Source organism: Lolium perenne, chromosome 2 (genome assembly GCF_019359855.2).
Source record: "Lolium perenne isolate Kyuss_39 chromosome 2, Kyuss_2.0, whole genome shotgun sequence".
NCBI lineage: Eukaryota > Viridiplantae > Streptophyta > Magnoliopsida > Poales > Poaceae > Lolium > Lolium perenne.
The window spans coordinates 247,611,575-247,634,428 of NC_067245.2; the positions used below are offsets into that span (position 1 = coordinate 247,611,575).

The following is a 22,854-nucleotide window of genomic DNA, read 5'->3' on the forward strand; positions in this document are numbered from 1 at the left end:
CATCGGACGGCTCCGGAGCCGGGGGATCGGGGGTTTGATCCCCCGGGGGACGCTCAGCACGGCCCTTAAAGTATATAAGCATGAAGAGGCCCAGCAAAAGGCATGGAAAATGTATTGCTGGTGTGTATTGACATGTGGCAAATTTGTTTTTTAGAGCTATATATACATATATATATGATATACTCATGTGCGAATTTATATTGTTATTATTTTCTCACATGAGATCCGTATTTTATTATCCCCTAATTTAGGATTTAGTAGACAAGTAAGCTATTATTTCGTCGACATGTGCATTTTGATATTTAAATTCACACATGCTTTTTATTCTACTCTTTATTTTTCTAACCAGGTTTACTATTGACTAATTTATCCTTGCTATCATGTAACAATTTTGATAGCGGCTAGAAAAATCTGGTCTCAAACTATATGGTAATGAGACACCCAATATTGTACGTGTTTTTGGTTCGATTGTATGGTCTATTCAGGTCAGGAATTTAAGTCCGGATAGCAAAAATTAGATGTACCAAGTGGTCCGGCGGCAAGAGGGGCAGAGGAGGCATTGTGGGCTGATGCCCTGACCTCGGAGCCCCTTGGAAGCGATGAAGTTGGGTGGATTCAGCGGCAAACCGTCACTATACAAACAAAACTTATTTTTATGTCCCGTCGTAAATTTTTTTCTCTCCCGGTGCAACGCACGGGCACATTTACTAGTAAGTTAAAATGCATGATAACAATATATACCTCTGGGTAGGAATCGTGTGGACACGGTTGGGCTGGCGGGGACGAGTCGGCTTAACCGACGTTATCGGCGGCACCTCCCTACCTTCGACTGCGGGAGTCAGAAGAAGGCGCCAACGATGTTATCTGCATTCTGGTGCGGCAGGGCTACAAAAGCTCGCTAGCTTCTGCCTCACCAACAAGATGATTTTTCGAGGGGAGCAGGTGTATATTATGTGGTACTAAAGAAGTGGCGGCTGTGGTGGAGTCATATTGGACAGGATCCTGCTGGTCTTTATATATCTGAGAAAGATGGTAGGGATGTGTCTGTTGGCCCTAATGGGCCCAAATTTACATAGGGCGATTTGTTCACTAATTGTGTGCGATGCTCTCAAACCGCACACGATTTAGGCATGAGAAGGTGTGTGTGTGTTGTTTAAAATACATGCACACACAACCTGTAACATCCTAGGATTAGATACTATAAAAGGAGGAAACATATCTGCGGATTGCATTCATACATAGAAATTGTGAGAAAATTTTGCGCTTTTGATAAAAACTTGTAAAAGTAACTGAAATTTCACTAAATTAATGGAATTGAAGTGGACCATCAAGTTGAGCGTGATAAACCTCATATGATCTTTACTAAAACTTTATATTAGGTAAAGGTGATTTGATCTATTAAATGGGAATATAACTAGTGCAACAACACGTTATTTAAGGATCAAATAACGGATTTTTCCAACGATTTATATCATGGTATTCCTTACAACAACTCATTGATAAAAATAAAGTATAAAACAAATAATAAGTAGAAATATAATAACCAATTCTTGGCCTATCTTTTCCATGTTAATACTTTTGTCTATTCCAAGCTTCATACCATCATAGGGGAGATATCCGTTCAGATGATGTCATCTCATCATCTCTTGAATTAGAGCCTTAGGTTATATCCAGATCACTTAGAGATTTTAGAGGTTAACCCCAATCCTTGTTAGACAAGAAGAATTATCTTGAATTCAAGAAGTAAATAATAAACCATCTCAAAGAAATTTTGCGAATAAATAATCTCAGGGGTAAAGTGGAGACGTGTTAAGAGATTTCTCTTAGCTAAATGGATGTTCTAAGATAATACAGTAGTACAAGAGTCTTCTTGTATAACAATGGACCTTTGCTAGCCAAGTGAAATCTAAGCCATATGATTATAATGATCATTATAATGTCACGTGAAGAGTTATACAATAGCATACAAAGGTGATATTTGTGTAGTAAATTGGCTTAAACCATATGATACGTATATGAGTGACTTCAGGTAGTTGAAATCTTTATCTTATGACCAAGGGCATCTCCAGCGGGCTGACGCATTTCGGACGTCCGAAATGTCCGTTTGCGTTGGCCCGCGGACGCCATGCGGTCTAGGACGACCATTTGCGTCGGGGGTACCTCCAGCGGTGCGGGCGTCTTTTTTTAGCGGGGACAGTGTCAAGCTCGTTAATGGCGTTTTACGTCCCGTCGAGGACTGCCGCCGGCGACTAACTGTTCCCGCGCGACGACGGTCGTTCCCGCGCGTGCCCAATACATTGGCAAGTTTCGCCGGCGTTCGGGAAACGACCTACGCGCCAACACCGTTTCCCGCCCCGCCATAGCTATTTATGGTGGACAACGGCGGGGGTGACGGGCACACCTCAAACTACACCCTACCATCCATCCATGGTCGACCAGAACCTTAGCTGGGAGCACGTTGTTCAGATGTGCCGCCACCTCCACCCAGAGGAGGAGGAGGAGATAGTCGCCGCGGCGGCGGCGGAGGCGGAGGTTGCGGAGGCGGCAGAGCGCGCCGAAGGGCGCCTCGCGGCGACCAGGGCGGAGATCGCCAACGCCATGGCCGAGTTCGCCGACGCCAGGGCGGAGCTCGCGGAGGCGCGGGCGCCGATGGCGGCCCCACCAGCGGACGCCGTCATCCACGACATCACGGACGACGACGCCCTCGTGCCTGGCCGCTTCGAGTGCGCCGGCGACCAGCTCGTTCTAGTTGCGTCCTTCGAGACCCTCGCTGGGGACACCCAGCGCCGCCAGGCTTGGTTGGCGGAGGAGGAAGCCAACAGCTATGCGATCGCCATGGCTAGGGGTTACTGTGCTCCGACCTGGACTCGCTCCCGCGGAGGGGCCCTTCTCCCGCGCGGGTCGAGCAGGAGAACCGGGAGCTGGCGGTTGCCATCGCCGCCAGGGAGAAGAGGTGGCGGAGGCGGCTAGGGACAGGGCCCGCTTCATCGCCCAGCTGGCGGGGTTGCAGGTGGCGGCCCAGGCGAAGGAGGAGGCGGCGGCGGAGGAGGCCAACTCTATGGCCAGGACAGTCATATGGGACTCCTCTCTGGCCGAGGCCCTCGGACGCCGCAGTCGGGAGGGGCTAGCCAATCTGCGGCGTGCCCGCGTGCGGAGTGCGCGAAGCGCTCGCGCTTCGATGACGGCGCCGGCCCCTCCGGCGTCCAGTAGTAGCCCACGCGACTGCGAGTAACTGAGGCCGGTGTAGGCTGCGCGACGGCGAGTAGGTACGGCCGTTTTAGTTTTAGGTTAACTCCACTAACCATCTTTACAAAGGGTCCTTTTGGCCAATCAATAGTAATGAGAAAATCTTTTGCTTACCTAGTCACTGTCGACCGGGCCCGAATGCACCCAACACGGACACTTTGCGTGACCCGCAAAGCGTCCACGGAGACGCAAACCTGACGCATATTTGGGCCAGGTTTGCATCTCTGCGAACGGCCTGATCACTTTGCATCGTCCCGCAGGAGCAGGATCCAGACGCATTTTCGGGCACGGCGGACGCAAACGGTCGCTCGGCGTCCGTTTGCGTAATGCCGCTGGAAATGCCCTAAGCTCAATACCAGAGCTACGTTGGATTCTATGAGTAGTATACCCTTCAACTTAAAGTTGGTACTCAACACTTAGAATACAAGTCAATCTGTTAGAGAAATCTTGGTGATAGTTTTGATCATAGGATCTTAAGAAGTTGGCAAATGGAGTTAGAAGAAACTACCTTATATGATGTATAAAGATATATCATAATTGTTTGGAGCTAAGTAAGTGTCACTAAAAAGAGTTGTTATTAATCACGACCAAAAAATATCGTCAAATGGGTGTTTTCGTGTTTAAAGGCTCATTGGGTACGAAACAACGTAGGTGAAAGATCTACCAGATTTTTTTCATTTCGTAGCTGATGAGTGATCTTCAACCACAAAAAATCGAACCGTGGTAGATGAGGTTTGGTCGGACGTTATACCAACTAACACGTGATAAACGTCTTTTAACCGTTCTGTAACACCATCAACTGGTTGGATGTTTGTCGTAGATGTTTGCAGCAACAATTGAATCTTCGGACTGTTGAAATATCCAGGGACATCGGACAAATCGTAAGATTTCCAGGGTCCTCAGCCAAAAGCACCTAGACAACTTTTAGTGGTGGCCACAATCATAGGTTACAAACCTCTGACCAAGAAAAGCTTAAATGAACGGTTGTAACACGGCATGCTTCACTTGTCTACGAAGTTGGAAAGTAAATTAAAGCACTTCTTGAAGAATTTTAATTAAAGCAATTCATATAAATTTATGGAAGAAGGGAAAACACATCAGGACACATGAATAAGTGAAAGATCTTCCGTTAGTACCTGATGAGTACTCAGCAAAATACAAAAAGGAAAAAAAAAACAGAACCATATGAGGGAAACCAGGAAGTTTCTACACAAGAGGCGAACCGAATGTTGCAAAGAGATAACCATTGGAAACGAGCGGGCAGTAGAGAATAGTAAATGACGGATGCCCAGGGTGCAAATCTATCGCCTTACTGAAGGCAGCCCGGGCTTCACGTAAGCATTGACCACTGGAGCGGTTCCAAATGGCATACATTCCCTTCAGGCTTAACAAGTGTTCCATCCCCACTGGTGTAGTACCCCTCCACTCTCCCCTCGGCAGAAGTAGGAAGAGTTGTTGAAGCTTTGGCATGCTCCCTGTCTCAGAACGCAAGAACGTCATAGCATTTCCATGTTCATTCTCTATTTGAAGGATCTCCAGCACTGGGAATAATCCTGCGCCAACTTCAACAATCTTGTCCACAGGGATATGCACTACAAACAAATGGAGCTCGACGAGGGAAGGCAGCCTTCCAAGAAGATATACATCCTCAGCCGGCATCATGTTGACATGCAATGTTAGACAGCGCAGGCACATGAGAACGCCAATCCAGTTGGGAATTCTGTATAACATCCAGTATTCCAGTTTGAGAACCTCAATATGAGTAGGAGGATCGGATAATGCATGGAGTCGGTTGTCTTCATCTTTAATCCATAGAGGTCCATTCCTACCAGTCCTGCCATCTACAGCTAGATATTTAAGGTTAATGAGCTTCTCAAGAGAGGAGACCAAAGCATCAACTCCTGCTGTCCCAATATCGAAGTTGGCAATGTAGCACAGCTTCAAGATCCTCAAATTGGTCAGCTCAGCAAGACTCTCAATATCTTTCAAGCTAAACTTAAACCCACACAGAGTGTGCAGTGCTTTCATCTTGCCAATCCCTTTAGGAAGCCTTGCTTCATGTGGAACCATTAGATGTAACAAGCGTGGCAGCAGAAATATGTCTGATGGGATTACTGAGGTTTTATCACCGTGAATATGAAATGTCTCTAAGTTCACGAGTTCCCGAATTTTATTGGGGAACCCTACACGTGCATCTTCTGGTGTTGAAACCCTCAAGTACCTTAGCTGGAACAATACACTGATAGCAGTGAGGTCAACTGTATCCCCTGTACCAGCATAAATGATCAACACTCTCAGATACTTAAACAGAGAGAGGTTAGGTGTGTATGCAGATATTTTAAACCAAGCAAGCGAACGGACATGTGCAAGGCTCTCAGAAATTGTCTCTGGTATTCTTTCAAGTGTCGTGCCACCATCCCTCAACCTCAGAGACAGACGGCGAACCTTATACTGATGCAGCCGTTCTATATCCTCATAGTTGTGTGCTACGGTGATAAAATCGTTTTCAGCACACTTGGTTAGTATGAGATCAAGCATTATATCGTGAACTTTGCAAGATAAAACCTCCCCGTGTTCAGTTCTAACGGGCTGGAGCAGATTCCTGTTGACAAGCTCGTTGAAATATTTCTTCGCGACATTCTCCAAGCATAGCTGTCCCAAATGTATATCGCTCACAAGGCCTTCAGCTATCCATTCATGAATCAGAACATCTCTTTCAACCACCCAATCCTCCGGGTACAGCCCAAGAAACAGAAGGCATGGACGAAGATGCCGAGGAAGATGCTTATAGCTCATGCCGAGTATCTGCTTCATACCTTCCAGACTGGGATTTGTGGCAAACTGTAAGGACATAGAGTTGTTTATGTTCATCCAGTCACTCAATCTTGCTGGACAAGTTGCTAATATATTAGCCACAGCAGTAATTGCAAGTGGCAATCCGCCGCACTTCTTCAATATTTCAGTAGTAACCTTTTCAAGTTCAAAGTGAGATGTATGGTCGTTTTCAGATCCAAATACTCTATTAAAGAATAATATTCTTGCTTCTGCATAGTTCAAAGGTTGCATACTGTAGATGTTATGATAACAATTGCAACACGCCCAGCAAGCCACATCTTTCAATCTTGTTGTTATCATCACTCTGCATCTTTTATTATTTTCAGGAAAGGCACAGCGGATGATATCCCATGCTGGTTGATCCCATAGGTCATCAATAAGAATGATGTACCTGTAGAATAATTGCTTAGATTAAATGCATGCATTTCAGTACGAATATAGATTGTAGAAGAAACCATCAAAAAAAATTAATGAGTTGAGCAAAAAAAAAAAACTTGATTCAAGTAAAATTACTCCTAATGCCAAATTACAAGCCCCATACAATGTTCAAGCCTTAAATATATCCAGGTCTGGAGGGTAGTTTGACCTAGGAAGAAGATTAGATCATAATTGTGCACACAACCAGTGCACGTGCAACTACTACAGTAAATAAGTACAAGGATATCCTATGACAAAGCATTTTAATGAATTCAACAAGAAAAAAGAAAGGAAACTTTTGAATCACTTGAAAAAGAACATTATCATATCATATGCATATAATATTCCAGTCTGAATATATCTGAGCTTGTGAGGTAGGTCTGATAAACATAACAAGATTAAAACGAAGAATTAATCAGAACTCAAGTGCACAGATAACTACAAGAAATAAATATGCATACCTCTTATTTGTGAGTTTCTTTTTGATGCAGTCAATGAGGACATTTATCTCAGAAGAATGAGAGTTCTCCTCTATCCCAAGCTGTACATGGATGCCACTAAGCAGACTTCTCAAATCAGGTTGCTGGGAAACTGAAACAAACACCTTGCAATCGAAATCCCCTTTAATGTCATCATATACAATTTTGGCGAGTGTTGTTTTGCCAACACCTCCAAGTCCAACAATGGAGACAACCTTGAGTTTGTCCTCACTATCCATCAACAAATTCGTAAGTTCTGCTCTCTGAGCATCTATACCCACAAGCAAGGCTGCCCCTTGGTAGTGTGCCATCACCCGAGGATCAATTGCTAATTGAATATTATCTGAAACAAGACTAGAACTAGATCCTTTGTCATCAGAGACCATGTACCTCAAGCGCCGTTCACTCACCTCTATAGCACGAGCCTTGAGTTCCTTTATTTGTACAGCAATCTCACGACGTGCCCACAAAGTCCGAAGATATCTAGTGACCTTCAGAACAAAGCCTTGCTCCGCACTGATATCACCGATTTGGGCCATGAAATCGCCAACACAATCATCTATATCGTACGCCATCTCCCGTACTTGTCCCATCCAATCCTTCGCCGACGGATCTAGATCATCCACAAGGTCCATTTTGTCAAGAACGGCATTCATAGCGCAGAGCTCATGCTTGAGGAAAGACACACGCTGACGGACCACACTCATGTTTGCATATTCAGCCCCCATCAGATTGGTGAGCTTGCCAAGAAGGGGTTCCATCACCCCCTTGGACAAGCTCACAATCCGCTCCATTTCAGCCACTAGAGGTCAGAGGCAAAATGCAACAGGGAAGGCACAGCTCCAGAGATGGAACAGTGGGGACTGGTTCAGGTGGAGGTAGAGGATGATCACGGTTCAGCGGGGAGGGTCTGGTGTCCTAAAACTGCACACTCTGAGCGCAGGTTATTGGAGTTCTAACAGAAAAGCCCCAGAATCAGAACTGTCAATAGAAATACAGAAGTCATTAAAGAGAGCAATTTATATTTGGCTCACGCACAAGTAAGAAACAAAAAATATCTGGATGTATTGCAGGAATATAAAAAATAGTATGACAAAACAAAACAGCAGCTGACAAGAAATTATGTAGAGCAAAAATGTCAAAAGTTTGAAATTCTGCTACCACAACAATAAGATCAAAGTCTGTTTCCCAAGCAAATTGGGGTAGGCTTTGAAATTCTTCTAGCTTCTGAAAAAAATCAGTCTTTGGAGTCAGTGTCTTATAATGTTAATATTTTTGCACACAGGCAGGTAACAGCACATTCAAGTATATAAGCATGCCCTATGCTAGTCATGAGAACACTGTTCTTATAAGGCTATCATTTGTATCACAACAATGAATTATGGATTTGATACACTGATTTTGTTGCATGACAACAAATAAACTGCAAAACTAGCACATAGAGTAAACTCAACGGAGAGACATAGCATGAAGAATAAAGGTTTATCAAGTAATGTTACAGTTGCACATAAATTAATCTGCAATCATTTGGGAGAATATAAGGTAACTTGGACTTTCAAAAAGTATAGGCAACTGAGAATGAGCAAAAGGATATATCTTAACTACGTGTATCAATATTTATGTCAGCCATCTCAAAAAATAAATTATTTATGTCAGCATACAAATGAAGATATGAACCTTTTTAATTAAGGATTCAAACCTGCACTTAGAAATACAGTTAGCCATGTAAATGAAATCCTTAATCACATATATTGTACTATAAAATATAAACATTTGCACTAATAGTGCAATTTGAATGAATGAATGTCGATATTTTTTTCTCGATTCTTGCAGGAATCTTATTACATAAGTGTTACTTATTTATTACACACTCCGATTCATCGTAAGTGGCTGTAAACCACCTCCTAGGAGGATTGTAAACATACCTATCTTTTCAATGAAATGAGACGCAAAGGTCCTTTGCGTTTTCCGGAAAAAAAAGTTCAAATTTGGACGAAATTGAACTAAAGCCCCGACACTTATTATGGTTCGGAGGGAGTACAACTTAAGATGGTTGCTAGAAAGCTGGGACAAGTGGGTTGTGAAGAAACCACATGTAAAACAGAAAATAAATTCCAGTAGCAAGCATAGACTCTGCAGCTTTGCAAATAAAAATTGCAAATACTTTCTACTAAAATTGCAAACTTTAGTCTGCACTTTTGGACCAAATGATGTGCACTTTAAGGTGACTATGATTTACAAAAAAAAAAAAGACAACTAAGAAATAGCATCATGAAAATGGATGCGTGAACTGTCCAAATGCAAACAAATGAATTGCACAGAAGCATTAATTACTAGTTTCTATTAATCTATTTGTCTCACTTACAATTGTTTTTTGTTCGCTTAACTAATAGGACGATGGACTCAAACCGCCTAAGCGAAGCAATTACGAAGCAAGTAGCTCCCACCTCTATACAACATATCGATGCCCTCATTCGTCATAAATAGAAATCTCAAAGTCTCTTATATGGAATAGAGGGAGCGCAGATGACTTGCTAGACAGTGAAGTAGTAGTTTACAAAAATAAACACTTGAGCTTCTTAGATTAAAAATAAAGAAAATCCAATCAATAATAATCATGAGACCCGCAAGAACCTACCACTTGCAGAAGTTAAGTGTCCCTGGTAACTGATTTCATCATAAACACAGAAGCTGTGACACTACACAAATCCATATCCAACTTTAGGCTTGGTAATATGCAGCTTCATTGGCCAGAACCTGTGTAACCGAGGTGAACTCAGAATTAGCAAATAAAATTACAAATTATCAATGAATAGATTAAAAAAACATAGAAATTGGTCCGTTCAAAACAGATACAACAACTGATGAAAAAACTTCACACCGCATACATTGCAGTACAAGTTTAGCAAAAACTGCAGTTGCCTAGAAACGCAATATTAAAATCGCTGAGATGCAATTTCACAATTAAGAACTGATGCGAAACATGGCCTTTTGTAAGCAGAACATCGGGAACACTTGTTTCAAATACAGATCCACCACTATGTGCCCTATTCCAGATCCATCACCACCAGGTGACCAGAAGCAACACAAACAACATAGGAAAAGCATCTAGAGGAAGGTTCCTAATTGAGGAATTTTCTACAGATTCAAGCAGCAGCTTTCTGGGGTTTGTGGCTTATCTGCAACGATATGGTGTTTATAGAAACCATTGCAAGATTCAATGTTGATAATATCACGGGGCAAAAACACTTCTGTGGTGCAATCTGAAAACATGAACACGAACAAATCTATATTGGGACTCTGCATAATTTTTTAAAAAAATTCAATGTTGATAATATCACAGGGCAAAAACATTTCTGGTGCCATCTGAAAACATGAACGCAAAAGAATCCATAATGTACATAATTTTTTTTACACAACTGTAATGCCACTGAACTCGAATGCTTATACTGTAGTGTGCCAAACTGAGAGATGTAACTTTAACCTATGGTTGTAGGACAAGAGAAAAGAATCGGAGGAAAAAAATTCCAATATAGCGCAAAAATCCTGCAATTATTAGAGACGATTTCGATTCACAACATATTCTTGATTCAAGTTGAAGTCAGAGCATACAGGTACATACATGATAACTAAGTATAACCAATCTATTAAACATTACTATATAGAGGCAGTACTTAGCACATATAATCACATGGATAGAGGCAATAATTTAGCGAAGGACATTTATAAGTAAGAAGCACAGTCATCCATCCCTGTGGACAGGGCCGTGCATACAGAGTAGCTCTACTGAGGTAAAACTCGGTGGCCTATCCATAGGGATTTAGAATAGAGATTTAAAGATTTATCTCCATTACTGAAAAGAATAGTGTTCTACCAAAAGAAAAAGAGACCAACAAGAGATTAGACCCAAGTACCAAGTAAAAAGACGATCGGAGGCACTTTGTAAAATGAGACAGACAGGGATCCCCTGGTGCCTTTGTTTAGAGAACTGACACATGATCTAGAAGTATGGCCCATTTTCATGAGACCGCACCTGAACTGAATGGGGAGAAATTAAGACCTCAGCAACCTTCAATTCAGTACTTCTTTTATTATATGGAGAAACTACTGATTTAGACCTCGACAAATGGCTGCCGCCTACTGAAAGGTCAGATGATATCTATAAGGTGCCAGCACACACTAATGTGAACTTCCTTTTAACCATGTAGTTCTGGCAAAAATAAGATACTATGATGGAAACAAATGGTACATCAATCATAATTTCTAAAAATATATAATATATCAGTCATATCAAGGGAAAAATGCATTGCTCCGTTAGTATAGTTATCTTTAACCACTTCACAGCTTGTTCAGTTAACCAAGAAAGTTTGCCATGTTTTAATAGAATATTAAGTGGCTTGCAACCATACTAGTTGAGTGATCTGAAGAATGCTAAAGCAGATGTATAGAAACTGAATTATTAATGCTACAAACACTTTATATTGAAATATTTACTTTTGTGGTAGTAAAAAAGTAAGTTACATTGGTGAAGCATACATAAACCAAAATAAACTACCCAGCTCCATCAAATAGGGCAGGCATAATTAGAGATTATCAGCAAACATAATACAGAAGCAAATCGCACATGGGCATAATAAGAGGTCATCTCACGGTCGACTTGAGCAACACAGGCCATACAACCTATTCAAACAAAAGCAAACTAAACTCGGAACATAACAAAAGTAAAATGGAACGATGCCTGCAACAGAATTGGAGCCCTGGGTAATGATTAGGCCAAAAGAAGAAGCCTAAATGAAGATGTTACACACAACTATGCAGACGTTGACCCTAAAATCTGCTAAGAAAAGAGAGCACAAAATCGATACAAGAGTTGTATAACACTGGAGCGGCGTCAGCAACTGTCCGCCGAGGGAGTGAGGGAGGGCTCCTAAAAATACGGCAGCGATGTAGGCGACGAGGGATAAGCACGTGAAGCGGAACAAGGAGTGCGTTGCGAGTCACGACCGCGAGGAACAGCTAACGCAGGTCCAAGCAAATCAAAACCCTCGCCAATTCACTCACCAGAACTCCAGAGGTCGATGCGGGTGCGGGCGCGGGCGCGGACAATAGAGCGGCGTGGGGGGGCGGATCCAGCAGATTAGGCCTCGCCACTGTCGGACCCGGTGCCGGTGACGTCTGTGGCGATGGTGCGCGGTGGTGCTGGTGCTGGTGCTGGTGGGGGGAATGGAGGCCTTGAAGGGAGGGAGGCGATGAGTGAAAGGACCCTCGATTTGTGGGGAATAGCTGCGGCAGGAGGATGTGGGGAATGGCGAAGGGTCCGGAAGGACCTAGAAAGTGCATTATTAGGATTTAGGGTAGAGTGGTGAGATTACAAATTACGAAGAGGACCCGACCAAAAGACGCATTCCTCTTTTTTATGAACTTTTTTATGCAAAAAACCCTAATGCTCTGTTCGGATGTTGATATTGGGGCGTGGCATTGGACATTCGGGCCTTTCAAGGTCCGAATACCTCAAATCAGAGCGTTTGGCTGGTCATGGCATTGGGCCACTGTTTTCGGGCTCGATATCAAGGAGGAGGCCGAACGGCAAAAAGGAGAGGCCTCCAAAGTCGAGGTGTTAGCCTGGAGATTGGGTGATATTCGCGAGCGTACCTCTTCGCTCGTCTCTTCCCGAAGCTCGAGCAACCAGGCGTTCGGGCGGAACCCTAGCGACGCTGGCGCCGGCGCAGGTACGTCCCACCCCCGGTCTCCCTCCCTCCATCGCTCAGCACGCACGGCGCCGCCGGCCTCCGCCGCACCTTCTCATCCCCACAGTTTTCCCCCTCCTTTCGTGACTCAGTCCTGCCCCTCTCATCTCTGGCTCCACCTCCATGTGCAGGAATCGAACGGGCATCAGCAGCCTGCGCACGTATCCCCGAGGTCCGGAGACCTTCGTCCGGCGCAGGTGTGTGCCACAGGACCCCGTCCCCCCTTCCCTGAGCTAGGATTCGACCTCTGCCTTCTCTGTCTATATTTTCTTTAGGTCAATCTGCCCCCTTTTATGATTTGTTGTTACTTGTGTGCTACGATTTGATTGGATTTGATGATGATATGATACTACCATGAATAGATTGATATCGTGTGTTATTTGCTTGCTGTCTAAAAATTTTACTACTACAAATTGCATGCCATGCTAATTAAAACTGATATGTACATTGTAGTTGCAAAATGTCGGACGACTTAGCCATGGTTTCTTACATTACTGAAGAAAACAAAAGAAGAAAGAAGAGAAGGATTGTGTTCATGAAACATTTCTTTGAATCCACTCTTCTTGCCTTGTATTATGTTAGTACACAAAGGGTACCGAGGGATTTAGGGAGCTTTACCGACGATGAGCATAGACACTCGCTTAGAAAGTACTTGCTCAAAGACATGTATGATGGGTCCGAAGTTGCATGCTATGATCAGCTCCGTCTAACAAAAAGAAATTTCCATGACTTGTGCACTATGCTGCGTGAGAAGTGTGGCTTGCGTGAGAGCGTGTATGTAGCTGTGGAAGAAAAGGTTGCAATGTTCTTGCTTGTAGTTGGACATGGTTTGAAAATGAGGTTGTTGCGTGGGCAGTACAAGAGGTCATTGGGGACTATCAGTGCACACTTTTCTGAGGTTTTAACTGCTATACTATCTCTCCATAAGGAGTTCATTAAGCTGCCAGATCTTTCTTCCACACCTCCGGATGATTACAAATGGAAGTGGTTCCCCAATGCACTTGGAGCAATAGATGGATGCCATGTTGATGTTTGTGTTCATGTGTCTGACCAAGGGCGTTATAGAAATAGAAAACAAGACATCACCACTAACATGCTCGGTGTAGTTGACTGGAACATGAAATTTCTGTATGCCATGCCTGGCTGGGAGGGTTCAGCTTCTGACTCACGAGTCCTAAAAGATGCAATGAGAACAAGTCGCCAAGATGCATTTGCTGTACCTAATGGTACTACTCTTTAGCTTGCCTATTTGTTTGTATTTGCTTTGGTTCTTAACTAACTTGTGTGGCTGATTGACCATAGGAAAATATTACTTAGCTGATGCTGGCTACACCAATGGACCTGGCTTCCTTACACCATTCAGATCAACTAGGTACCATTTGAAAGAATGGGCAGCAAGTGCACAACAGCCCAAAACAGCCCACGAGCTGTATAACTTGCGGCACTCTCGTGCTAGAAATGTAGTAGAGAGAACATTTGGGTTGTGGAAGAAAAAGTGGGCTATCTTACGGTGTCCATGTTTCTTTCGCATAGAGGACCAGGTGTGTTGCAAATGCTAACTAATATTTTGCAACTGAAAGATAGGCATATGCTGACTATGAACAAATATTTTGCAGATTCGAATTATTAATGCTTGCTGTGTCTTGCACAACTATACAAGGGATAGGCAGTACATGATGGATGATTTATTACTGGAGGAAGTGGACGCAGAACTAGCGGCTCAGCCAATTGAGGCTGAAGATCATGCTGGTTACATTACAAGTGTTAGAGTTACTACTGCTTGGAAGAACTTTAGGAAGCAACTCGCTAATGACATGTTTGCGGATTACCTTGTTGCCCATGCAGAACTAGAGGTTTAGTAGGATGTATGAGTTAGCTAGTTGATGGTATTTTGGTGGTTGCCTTGGACGTGGTGTTTTGGTATAGATAGCTAGCACCTTGGTTGGGTATTATGTATGCTGTGACCAGATTATATATATAATATAACACTGATCTTTCTTTGGTTATTGATACATTCTGCTTGTATACTATTTGCATCTTTTTTGGTTGTGTAGGTCCATGGAGGAAGTACCAGGAAAGAAGTTTAGTAGGAATTACACACAATGGACTCAGGAGATGGACAGCGCCTTGCTAGATGTATTTGTTGAGCATCACAACAATGGTGATCGTGCCCAGAACGGATGGAAGTCACATGTGTACCGTGCTGCTATCAAAGCTGTTCGCGAAAAGTGTGGGGTCGATGTCACAAAGGAGAAAATTGTATCAAGGTTGAAAACTTTTGACAAGCACTATGAGATAGTTAGCAAAATTCTTTCTCAAAGTGGATTTGGTTGGGACTGGGAAAAGAATGTCTTACAACTTGAGAGTGATGAAGTGTGGGAAAGATATGTGGAGGTATGCGACATGTCATAACTAATTCTACTTCTATTTTGCTTGGGATTTGTTTCTAACTTCAGATTGTATGTGTTTACAGGCTAATGAAAAAGCAGCTCCATACAAGAACAAAGTAATCCGCAATTGGAATGAGATATGTACAATTTACTCAAAAGACCATGCGACCGGGCTAGGTGCTCGGACAGGAGCTGAGTCGACGGATCCAGAGGTGATACAACCAGCTGTAGAAGCCAATGATACATCTCCTGAAGCAGTTGGTCCATCACCAAAGAGGCCACGTACTGGTGAAGCAATTATGTGCATGCTTGGAAGTTTGAAGACATCTTTTGATGATGCCATGAAGTCAACCGAGCCACTACAGCAGCCGCAGGTTACTCCTCCTTCCGTCATGCTTGCTACAATTGAAGCCGTACCTGATATGTCCAGAACTGAACAGCTGCGAGCTTATGCGAAGCTAACTGTCAGTGAGCGTTTATTCCATTCACTTCTTGAGCTCCCACTGGATGCTAGAAAGGAATGGCTGCTTATGTTACCTTGAATAACTTGTAACCGTATCGGAATTTCTATGAACCACCGTTTCTAGACTATGTCTTTTGTATGATTTTCGACAGTGATGTATCTCATCTTATGTGCTTGCTTTTGATGGATTATGAATGGAACTATATATTATGTTGTCAAACTTATGTACAAATTTATTGTTATTCGTATATTCTTTGCTTGTTAATGAGACAACAAAAATATTGTGCATGTTCTGTACATAATATAGTGTATATGATCGAATTCTCCTAGGACTGAAATACATCACTTTGAGCATCCGAACAACATTTGGCATTCAACTTCAATATCTACTCTAGTTCCGAATATCTAGCACATCCAAACAGAAAATATTGACATTCACTCTCAATATCAATATCCTGGGTATTGGACATTCGGGTCAATACAATGTCTAGCCCCCCAATATCAACATCCGAACAGAGCATAGCAAAAGATGTACTCCAGATTACAATTAGGGATGTAAATGGTACGGATAATTTCCGCTCCGAATCCGCTTCCATATCCGTTTTTGAGGATATGGTATGCATTTTTAGAAATCCGCCGGATATGGATACGGATGCGGATAGTGATCAAGCGGATATCCGGCGGATATGGTAGAGGATATGGTATTGATACTATCCGACGGATACGGATTATCCGCCATTTTTTGCGGATTATCCGAGGTCTACAAAGAGGATAATCCGAGAAAATTAGCCCAACCCTAAATATTTAGACAATATAGTTAGTTCGTCGGTCAAAATATGTATGCTATTAGTACATAAATTGCTTTGTTGTACGAAATAGCGTGTACATTTAGCTATATTCTATAATTACAAGCATATTTTACATAGAAAAGCATACTTTTAATTTTTTATGCGTATATTTTCTTAATAATCCGTTTCCGATCCGAGTCCGGTCCGAATCCGCTCCATATCCGTAATCCGATATAATCCGTATCCGAATCCGCATCCGACCATTATCCGCTCCGATCCGAATCCGTTACAAAAATATGGTAAAGGATATGGTAAGAGCAATATCCGATCCGATCCGATCCGTTTACATCCCTAATTACAATTAAGACTCTCACCACTGTACTTACACGAGACATCCAACCTCCCAAGGCCAGCATCGACGACGACTGTCTGCGTGGTGCTATCTGCGGTTCTTCTACATCGAGCTCAAACACGCGGACGACCTGCTTGCCTCCGCCTCTTCTGCAAGCATGACGGCATCTCTTCAACCTCCTGTGTGGAGGCCCTTCCTCCAAGCTGCTGGAGCTCGACACCTGGTCTCCACCAAGTGGTCTGTCCCCGGTGGTTCCATGGCGTCCAGCGGCGACAGAGCTTCGTCGGATTCGGGTGTTCGAGCGTATGTGCCTAGTTCCTCGGCGGCGACGCCTTGAGGATGCCGGCGACTGGTGGTGGTGGCGGAGGCGCCTAGGGACCTGGTTGCTTTTCCAGATTTTGTTCCAGGTTGTTTTTCCTAATTCTAGAGGGAAATCCAGGTCGGCTTCTGTAGGCCCTTCTCTCCCCCGCTCGGTGGTGGACGGCGCGGAACGAACGCGTCGAGCGGCGTCGTTGCGCTGGTGTAGGGCATAGCGGCGCGGTACCAACCGGCGGCGAGCGCTGGCGGCGGATTCCTGCGCGCTGGTCGTCCACGCGGAGGGCTTGGTGAAGATGGCGGCTGTCGAGCGCTCAGGCACCATCCTTCCGGTCGATACGGACGCCGCTCGATCGCTACAGCGTCAAAATCCGCCAGCTCCTCCTCCGCGCGCGGAGTGCGTTCCAGAAGAGCGGATTACCCGAGCGGGAGCTGCGGCAAGGCAGAGTTCGGCCGTTTGCCGCCTCCTACCGTACTCCGTAGCTGCGCCTCCGTCTGCTTGCTCCATGCGCGGGGCGCACATGAGCGATTCAGAGACTAAACCTGCATCGGTGATTGGGTATTTTCCAGGGTGAGTTTCTGCTTTTGCCGCTGAGGGTGACTCCTGAATCCCCTCATGTATCCCAGCTACTGACTTTCTCTTCAATACGTGGGATGGCACCTTGGATAGCTCATAACTTCACCTCTGCCAATGTTTTTTTCCATGACTTTTCTAAATTTGTGCTGCAATGGTGTTGTCCCAAGCACCAGGAGGCTGTTGGGCTGCGCGGCTGTTGCCTTTCGGGAGGCTATTGGGTTGTGCGGCTGTTGCCATCAGTACTGGCGCCGAATTATTTGCTTGCTACGTCTGCCTTTCTATTCAGGAGGGGAATTGGTGTTTGGCCTGTTTCCTCCCTTGCGTGCTCAGCCTCCTACTGACGTACTAAGCTGAAATCTGTCTTCACGAGTGACCTGGTGGATATGAAGATGGTGCGTGTGTTCCTTTGCTTTTGGTTCCGTTTTTTGGTTCTTCCATTTAATTCTTTGTTGATCTGTCTAGGCGAATTGGTGATCCCTCTGCTCCTAATTCCGTTGAGCCATATTTGACAGTATCCTTTGGCTCTGTTTATCCTCCATTTTCAGGGTGTTCTTCTTCAGATGATGTCAGGTAGTTTGTCCTTCCATGTCCTTTCTTTTGTGATTTTGGTTGTGCCTAACCAATTGAAGTTTTGTTCAACAGTGAGTTGGGATTTCAATGTACATTTCTCTTGCTTTTTTCTCATCTTACAAATGGGGCTATTACTCCTAGGTGAGCACATACAACATATATTATTGTTGTATATCATGTCAGACTGTAATGACCATTGATTACCATGCATAGGGAGACATGATAATTCATGAAGATAAATGATGTGACATACAAGAACTTGGATTCGATAAAGCAGCAAAGTGCAAACTCAAAATTGTATCTGCCCACAGTTAGTAGTAGAATGGTAGGCCATAGAGGCTCTGAAGTAGTGAAAGCACCTATAGCTGGGTGCAGAAGGATCGATTGGGTACACCACGGAGAATAAACCTAGATAATTTCTCTGAGCGTGTAATATTGAGTTCTAATTCAAAAGCATGGTTGCGCCTTAGCTTTTTTTTACTATATTATAGTCCTACCATTACTAATTTTCACCATCTTCAACTGTAAATATGTCATATCAAAAAGTTCGATTTCCAATGGGAGATATCAGTTTTCGGTACATTGTCAGAAACGGAGGTAAAGTATCTTAGTTCCCGGTACAATGCTTTAGCAGTACTCTGCGAAGTTGCCAAATGATAAGAATTCTATTATCTGAAGATACAGATAGACATGTAGAGCCGCCAAATACAGCAGTACTTTCTAATTTATACATCTACTTATAACTTGAGTTATTGTGTTATCTGAAGATACAGATTGACATCTAGATCCGCAAAATACACTGATTCGAATTAATTTGGATCGAAAGGAGTACTGTATTTTGTGGATTTAGAGACTATTTACTAGCTACTAGGCATAATGTACCTAGAATTGCTACACAATTGACAGCCTTCATACCATCTGCTAAAAATGGATCATGTCGGTGAAGTGAATTTATAATTTTATCTCTTATGTGTAATTAAATCCATGTAAGTTCTACACGAGTACCCGAGATTGTTATCCATCTTTTTGGCTCCATCTAAATTGGTCGTGTTGACTATATCAGAGATAGAATGTAGTACTCAATTGTATCAGATTGGTTTCCTATTGCATTCTAGGATATTTGAACTCCAAGATGTTAAATATTTTGCACTCACTTTTTTCCTGAAAAATAGCCACCATCCCTTTATTGATGACAGTGAAGTGATTCCAGACTTGACATGCCGCAGCTTATTCCTAGCTTGGTACCGAGGAGGGTAGGTATGTTCTTCATCTCAAGTATTCTATCTCAATGTATATTGTGGCAATAATGCACATTCTGGCTGTGAACTTTAAGCATGCTGACTCTTTGTGATGACCAAAGATATACAGTATCCTAAATGTGTTCATTTGCAGTTCATCTTTTTACGCCTTGGTTCGTAACTCTATTCTATTTTCTTTGTATTGTGAATGCAGGATCTTCCCCTCTATCCTATGGCGCGCCCTTGACCTGCTGCTCCGGGGCAGTTTTGTCTAGCGGCAGCACAGATATGCCATCTCTACAGCTGCTAACAATTACGTGCTTATTTAGGTCAGTACCTTATTTGTCCGACGTTTTCTCTCAATAAACCGTTTTGAGTAATAATATTACCCATAGCTGTAGAAGATGAATTTTCATGTGTACACAAGTCAGTGTTTTTTGTTTTAGCATTTGTGTCGCTCCACAGGTGATGATTAGTTTCCATACTACGCTTCAGCTGTCTTCACATTAGAGCATGACGCCGATGCCTGCCTTGGACATCAGAATGTAAGTCGCCATATTTTTTACTGTTCGCATATTTTTATCTTAATTTTAGAATTTGGTCACCATGTTTTTAGTTCCCAGGTTTCATGTATAGCATAATTTTTGTTTCAATTGGTAGTTGATTAAGGAATATTTAACAAGCATATAAAACATTGAAATCCACCAACAGCATTTGGCAGATGAGTTTGCACTTTATCTTCCCTTTTGTTCCTTTTGTCAACTACCTGTACAACACTGAAATATCAGACTATATATTGATGCACAGGGCCTTTGATTCATTAACTGTTAGACTTCCTGTTCTAGACTGTCATCTTGCAAAAAAATAAAAATCAGTTCACTTGCAGGCCATGACATGCAGTTTTCTGAGCTCCTGCATGGCGCCCGGAACCTGTTGCTCTCTGCGGTGTGTTACAAATCATGTCATATTCCTACTTCATTTGCTACCGGAGTGTCTTAGAGATCACTTTACCAGTAGTGTGATGCACATGTTTGCTGCTTGCAAATAGACTAGATTTTAATACAATGACCAACAATACATGAAGCTCATGTTAACGTGTTCTATTATACTGTACAGTTTGTACTGTATACCTAGGCATGTGTGTGGATATGGTTATTTGTTTCATACACCTACAGGCAACTTTCTATTTGCTACCTTCGAACCTTGCTAATACTTTAGATAACCTGTCATTTGATTCTGGAATGATCTCATATTAAAGCTGGTGTTGTGCGGCCTGGTTTACCTTAGAGATCCCAATTAAACGATGGCTCTTATTGGCATTGAAAGCAACCTCCCCAACTGCTGGCCCATGTTATTCGACAAGATCGACCAGCAAAAGCAGGTCCTCATCCACTCCATGGCCGCTGGCAAGAGGTCCATGCTCTTCGGCGTCCCTTTGCCCTCTACCCAACCTGCAGTAGCTTAGCCTCCAGTAGTGGCAGTAGCAGTAGCAGTCCCTCCTGATGAAGACATAGCGGCGGCGGCCATGTCCCAGTCATCGTTGGAGTGCCAAGGCCGTGTTCCCCTGTGAGGCAGCTTCGTGTGTGTCGGCTCCATATCTTCAGATTCCTGAGATATGTGACGATCTCTGCTTGGCTGTGACCTATTTTTAAGAGTGCAGATGGCAGATGAAACATGAGCAAAAGGAAATCCACAACCATCTATCTATGGCAGAACCAATGTAGATGTTGATGTTGCTTTGCCCACTACATAGTATAGTACTGTGCCTATGACAATAGTAGTCAAACATAAGGCCAACTGACTTAGGTATGCCTCCCTGATGCAGCTTTGGTCACATAGTGTCAGCACTAATGTTACGGAGTAAGTAGAACACCTAGCTTTGCCTTATCCATTTTACACAACTGTATATTTTTTGTTAAAGCAACCAACTAATATACGATCCGAACATGAACAGTTCACTTAATACACCGAACATGAACAGTTCACTTAATACAATCGATTACATCATGAGGCCTACCTTACTTCCACCTAAGGCTCCAACGCTCCACTCCACAAACCAGTAAGCATATCCTCTAAACCAATTTAACAAGCACTCATACCAAAACAAAAGTAAGCCCACGGGCGCGGCGTGCCGCCGCGCCAAAGCTTACTAGTTAGTATTCAAGAGTAATTTCTATGTTTCTCGACAATTATTTGGGCTGTGCGTTATCTATTCTGAACCTTTCCTTCAGTCATATGTAATGTAAGAAAGTAAGAACTTGTCATTCAAACAAAAAACATGTAGCCAATATCATCATCACCATTTTATTTCACTTATGTACATCATGATACTGTGCACAACGGATGGACATATAATACATGCTAGCAGAAAGAGAAATAACCAGCAAAACTGAGATAACAAAGGAACAAAGAAAGATGCCCACTCTTCCTCCAATTTCTACCTTGGTAGGATTTCACCATTAATCATGGGCATCACTAACAAAATCTCTTTCTTTTCAATACATTCTACTTGTTAACTCCTATCCAATGCCACCGCTAGGGAAACTGAACTAACAAAGGCGGTAATACAAGGAAGAGAGTTAACAAAACAGAGAGAGAAACAAAGAAGCATGAAGAAGGTGACACAAGATCAGGAGGCAACCAGTGAGCACACATGAAGCAGGGGAGCAAATATATTAGTGCTCCATCATAATCAGTCTTTGGGTAGAAGCAAATGTCAGGCCCAAAAGCTTCTAGTGTTATATATCCGCTCTTTCCTGCAACACACATAATGTTTCCTACAAATACCAATGCTAGTGTTTTTGGATATCCTCTATACAACCACAACAAAACATTGCCAAAGAGCACAGATGATGAAAATAACATCTAGTTCATAAATTCAATATCCAGTTCCATTTATGGGCCTCTAGGGAATACTATTTCAGATCCCACTTCTAATCTAGATTCACTATACAATTCCTAGGTTGAGATGCAGATGTTCCTATTACAAAAGGTATAGAACTCCTAATGCTAACAAACAAAATGGAAACTACATACCTAAGGCAATACCCGTCTGAATTGCCTGAAGGTTGTAACAAAATTAAATTGGTAATATTATTTGCTAGGCTCAAATTATAAAAAATAGTAATTCAATATCATAGGCAAGAAGTGGAACGGACATTGTACAATTGTGATGTGTGCTCAAAAGACCCTTAGGACGCATTGTGCATAACTTTAGTAGATCAAAGCCTCGAGTCTACCCACTTTGCAAAAAAAAAAAAGCCTATCCTGTATGCCTAAATCCAAAAAAGAGAAACATATATAGAAATGTCCAAGCCGCTATGTTTGCTACAAAAAATGTTTTCCATTCATGACATAAAAGAACAACAATATTTAGATTTTGAGATGGCATGAACATAGCAAAATCATCTCCCCATTTACATGTGTGTTGCAGTTCA

General features: G+C 42.9%; 3 protein-coding genes and 1 long non-coding RNA gene across 5 annotated transcripts; 3 read left to right on the forward strand and 1 right to left on the reverse strand.

Moving 5' to 3' along the window:
- Window positions 1-4,320: 4,320 nt before the first annotated feature.
- On the reverse strand, window positions 4,321-12,314 carry LOC127335515 (disease resistance protein RGA5-like). Its single transcript, XM_051362182.2, has 4 exons — window positions 12,039-12,314; window positions 9,616-9,734; window positions 6,960-7,958; window positions 4,321-6,472 (listed from the first exon to the last, which is right to left on the reverse strand). Exons 3-4 carry the CDS (start codon window positions 7,769-7,771, stop codon window positions 4,453-4,455), a joined length of 2,832 nt encoding a protein of 943 aa, XP_051218142.1. The 5' UTR covers window positions 7,772-7,958; window positions 9,616-9,734; window positions 12,039-12,314; the 3' UTR covers window positions 4,321-4,452.
- Window positions 12,315-12,593: 279 nt separating this feature from the next.
- On the forward strand, window positions 12,594-16,028 carry LOC127330565 (uncharacterized). Its single transcript, XM_051356732.2, has 4 exons — window positions 12,594-12,706; window positions 12,856-12,921; window positions 14,779-15,118; window positions 15,198-16,028. The coding sequence occupies exons 3-4, from the start codon at window positions 14,783-14,785 to the stop codon at window positions 15,654-15,656; spliced, it is 795 nt and encodes a 264-aa protein (XP_051212692.1). The 5' UTR covers window positions 12,594-12,706; window positions 12,856-12,921; window positions 14,779-14,782; the 3' UTR covers window positions 15,657-16,028.
- LOC139835781 (uncharacterized) lies at window positions 13,464-14,583 on the forward strand. The gene is made up of 3 exons (XM_071825646.1): window positions 13,464-13,950; window positions 14,027-14,184; window positions 14,341-14,583. The coding sequence occupies exons 1-3, from the start codon at window positions 13,464-13,466 to the stop codon at window positions 14,581-14,583; spliced, it is 888 nt and encodes a 295-aa protein (XP_071681747.1).
- Window positions 16,029-16,539: 511 nt separating the features above from the next.
- LOC127335517 (uncharacterized) lies at window positions 16,540-20,581 on the forward strand. 2 transcript variants are annotated; one of them, XR_011752513.1, is made up of 5 exons: window positions 16,540-17,603; window positions 17,783-19,436; window positions 19,632-19,746; window positions 19,913-19,962; window positions 20,304-20,581. It is a non-coding gene; the product is annotated as an uncharacterized lncRNA (long non-coding RNA). The 2 variants fall into 2 exon arrangements; XR_011752512.1 differs by having other exon boundaries at window positions 16,540-19,436.
- Window positions 20,582-22,854: the final 2,273 nt, after the last annotated feature.

Excerpts from the sequence above, each read along its gene's own strand:
- LOC127330565 (XM_051356732.2), top strand. The coding sequence starts at position 14,783 with ATGGAGGAAGTACCAGGAAAGAAGTTTAGTAGGAATTACACACAATGG. Across the intron at positions 15,119-15,197 it reads TGTGGGAAAGATATGTGGAG|GCTAATGAAAAAGCAGCTCC; the intron begins GTATGCGACATG and ends ATGTGTTTACAG.
- LOC139835781 (XM_071825646.1), top strand. The coding sequence starts at position 13,464 with ATGCTGCGTGAGAAGTGTGGCTTGCGTGAGAGCGTGTATGTAGCTGTG. Across the intron at positions 13,951-14,026 it reads TGCATTTGCTGTACCTAATG|GAAAATATTACTTAGCTGAT; the intron begins GTACTACTCTTT and ends GATTGACCATAG. Across the intron at positions 14,185-14,340 it reads GGCACTCTCGTGCTAGAAAT|ATTCGAATTATTAATGCTTG; the intron begins GTAGTAGAGAGA and ends AATATTTTGCAG.
- LOC127335515 (XM_051362182.2), bottom strand. The coding sequence starts at position 7,771 with ATGGAGCGGATTGTGAGCTTGTCCAAGGGGGTGATGGAACCCCTTCTT. Across the intron at positions 6,473-6,959 it reads AAGAAACTCACAAATAAGAG|GTACATCATTCTTATTGATG; the intron begins GTATGCATATTT and ends ATTATTCTACAG.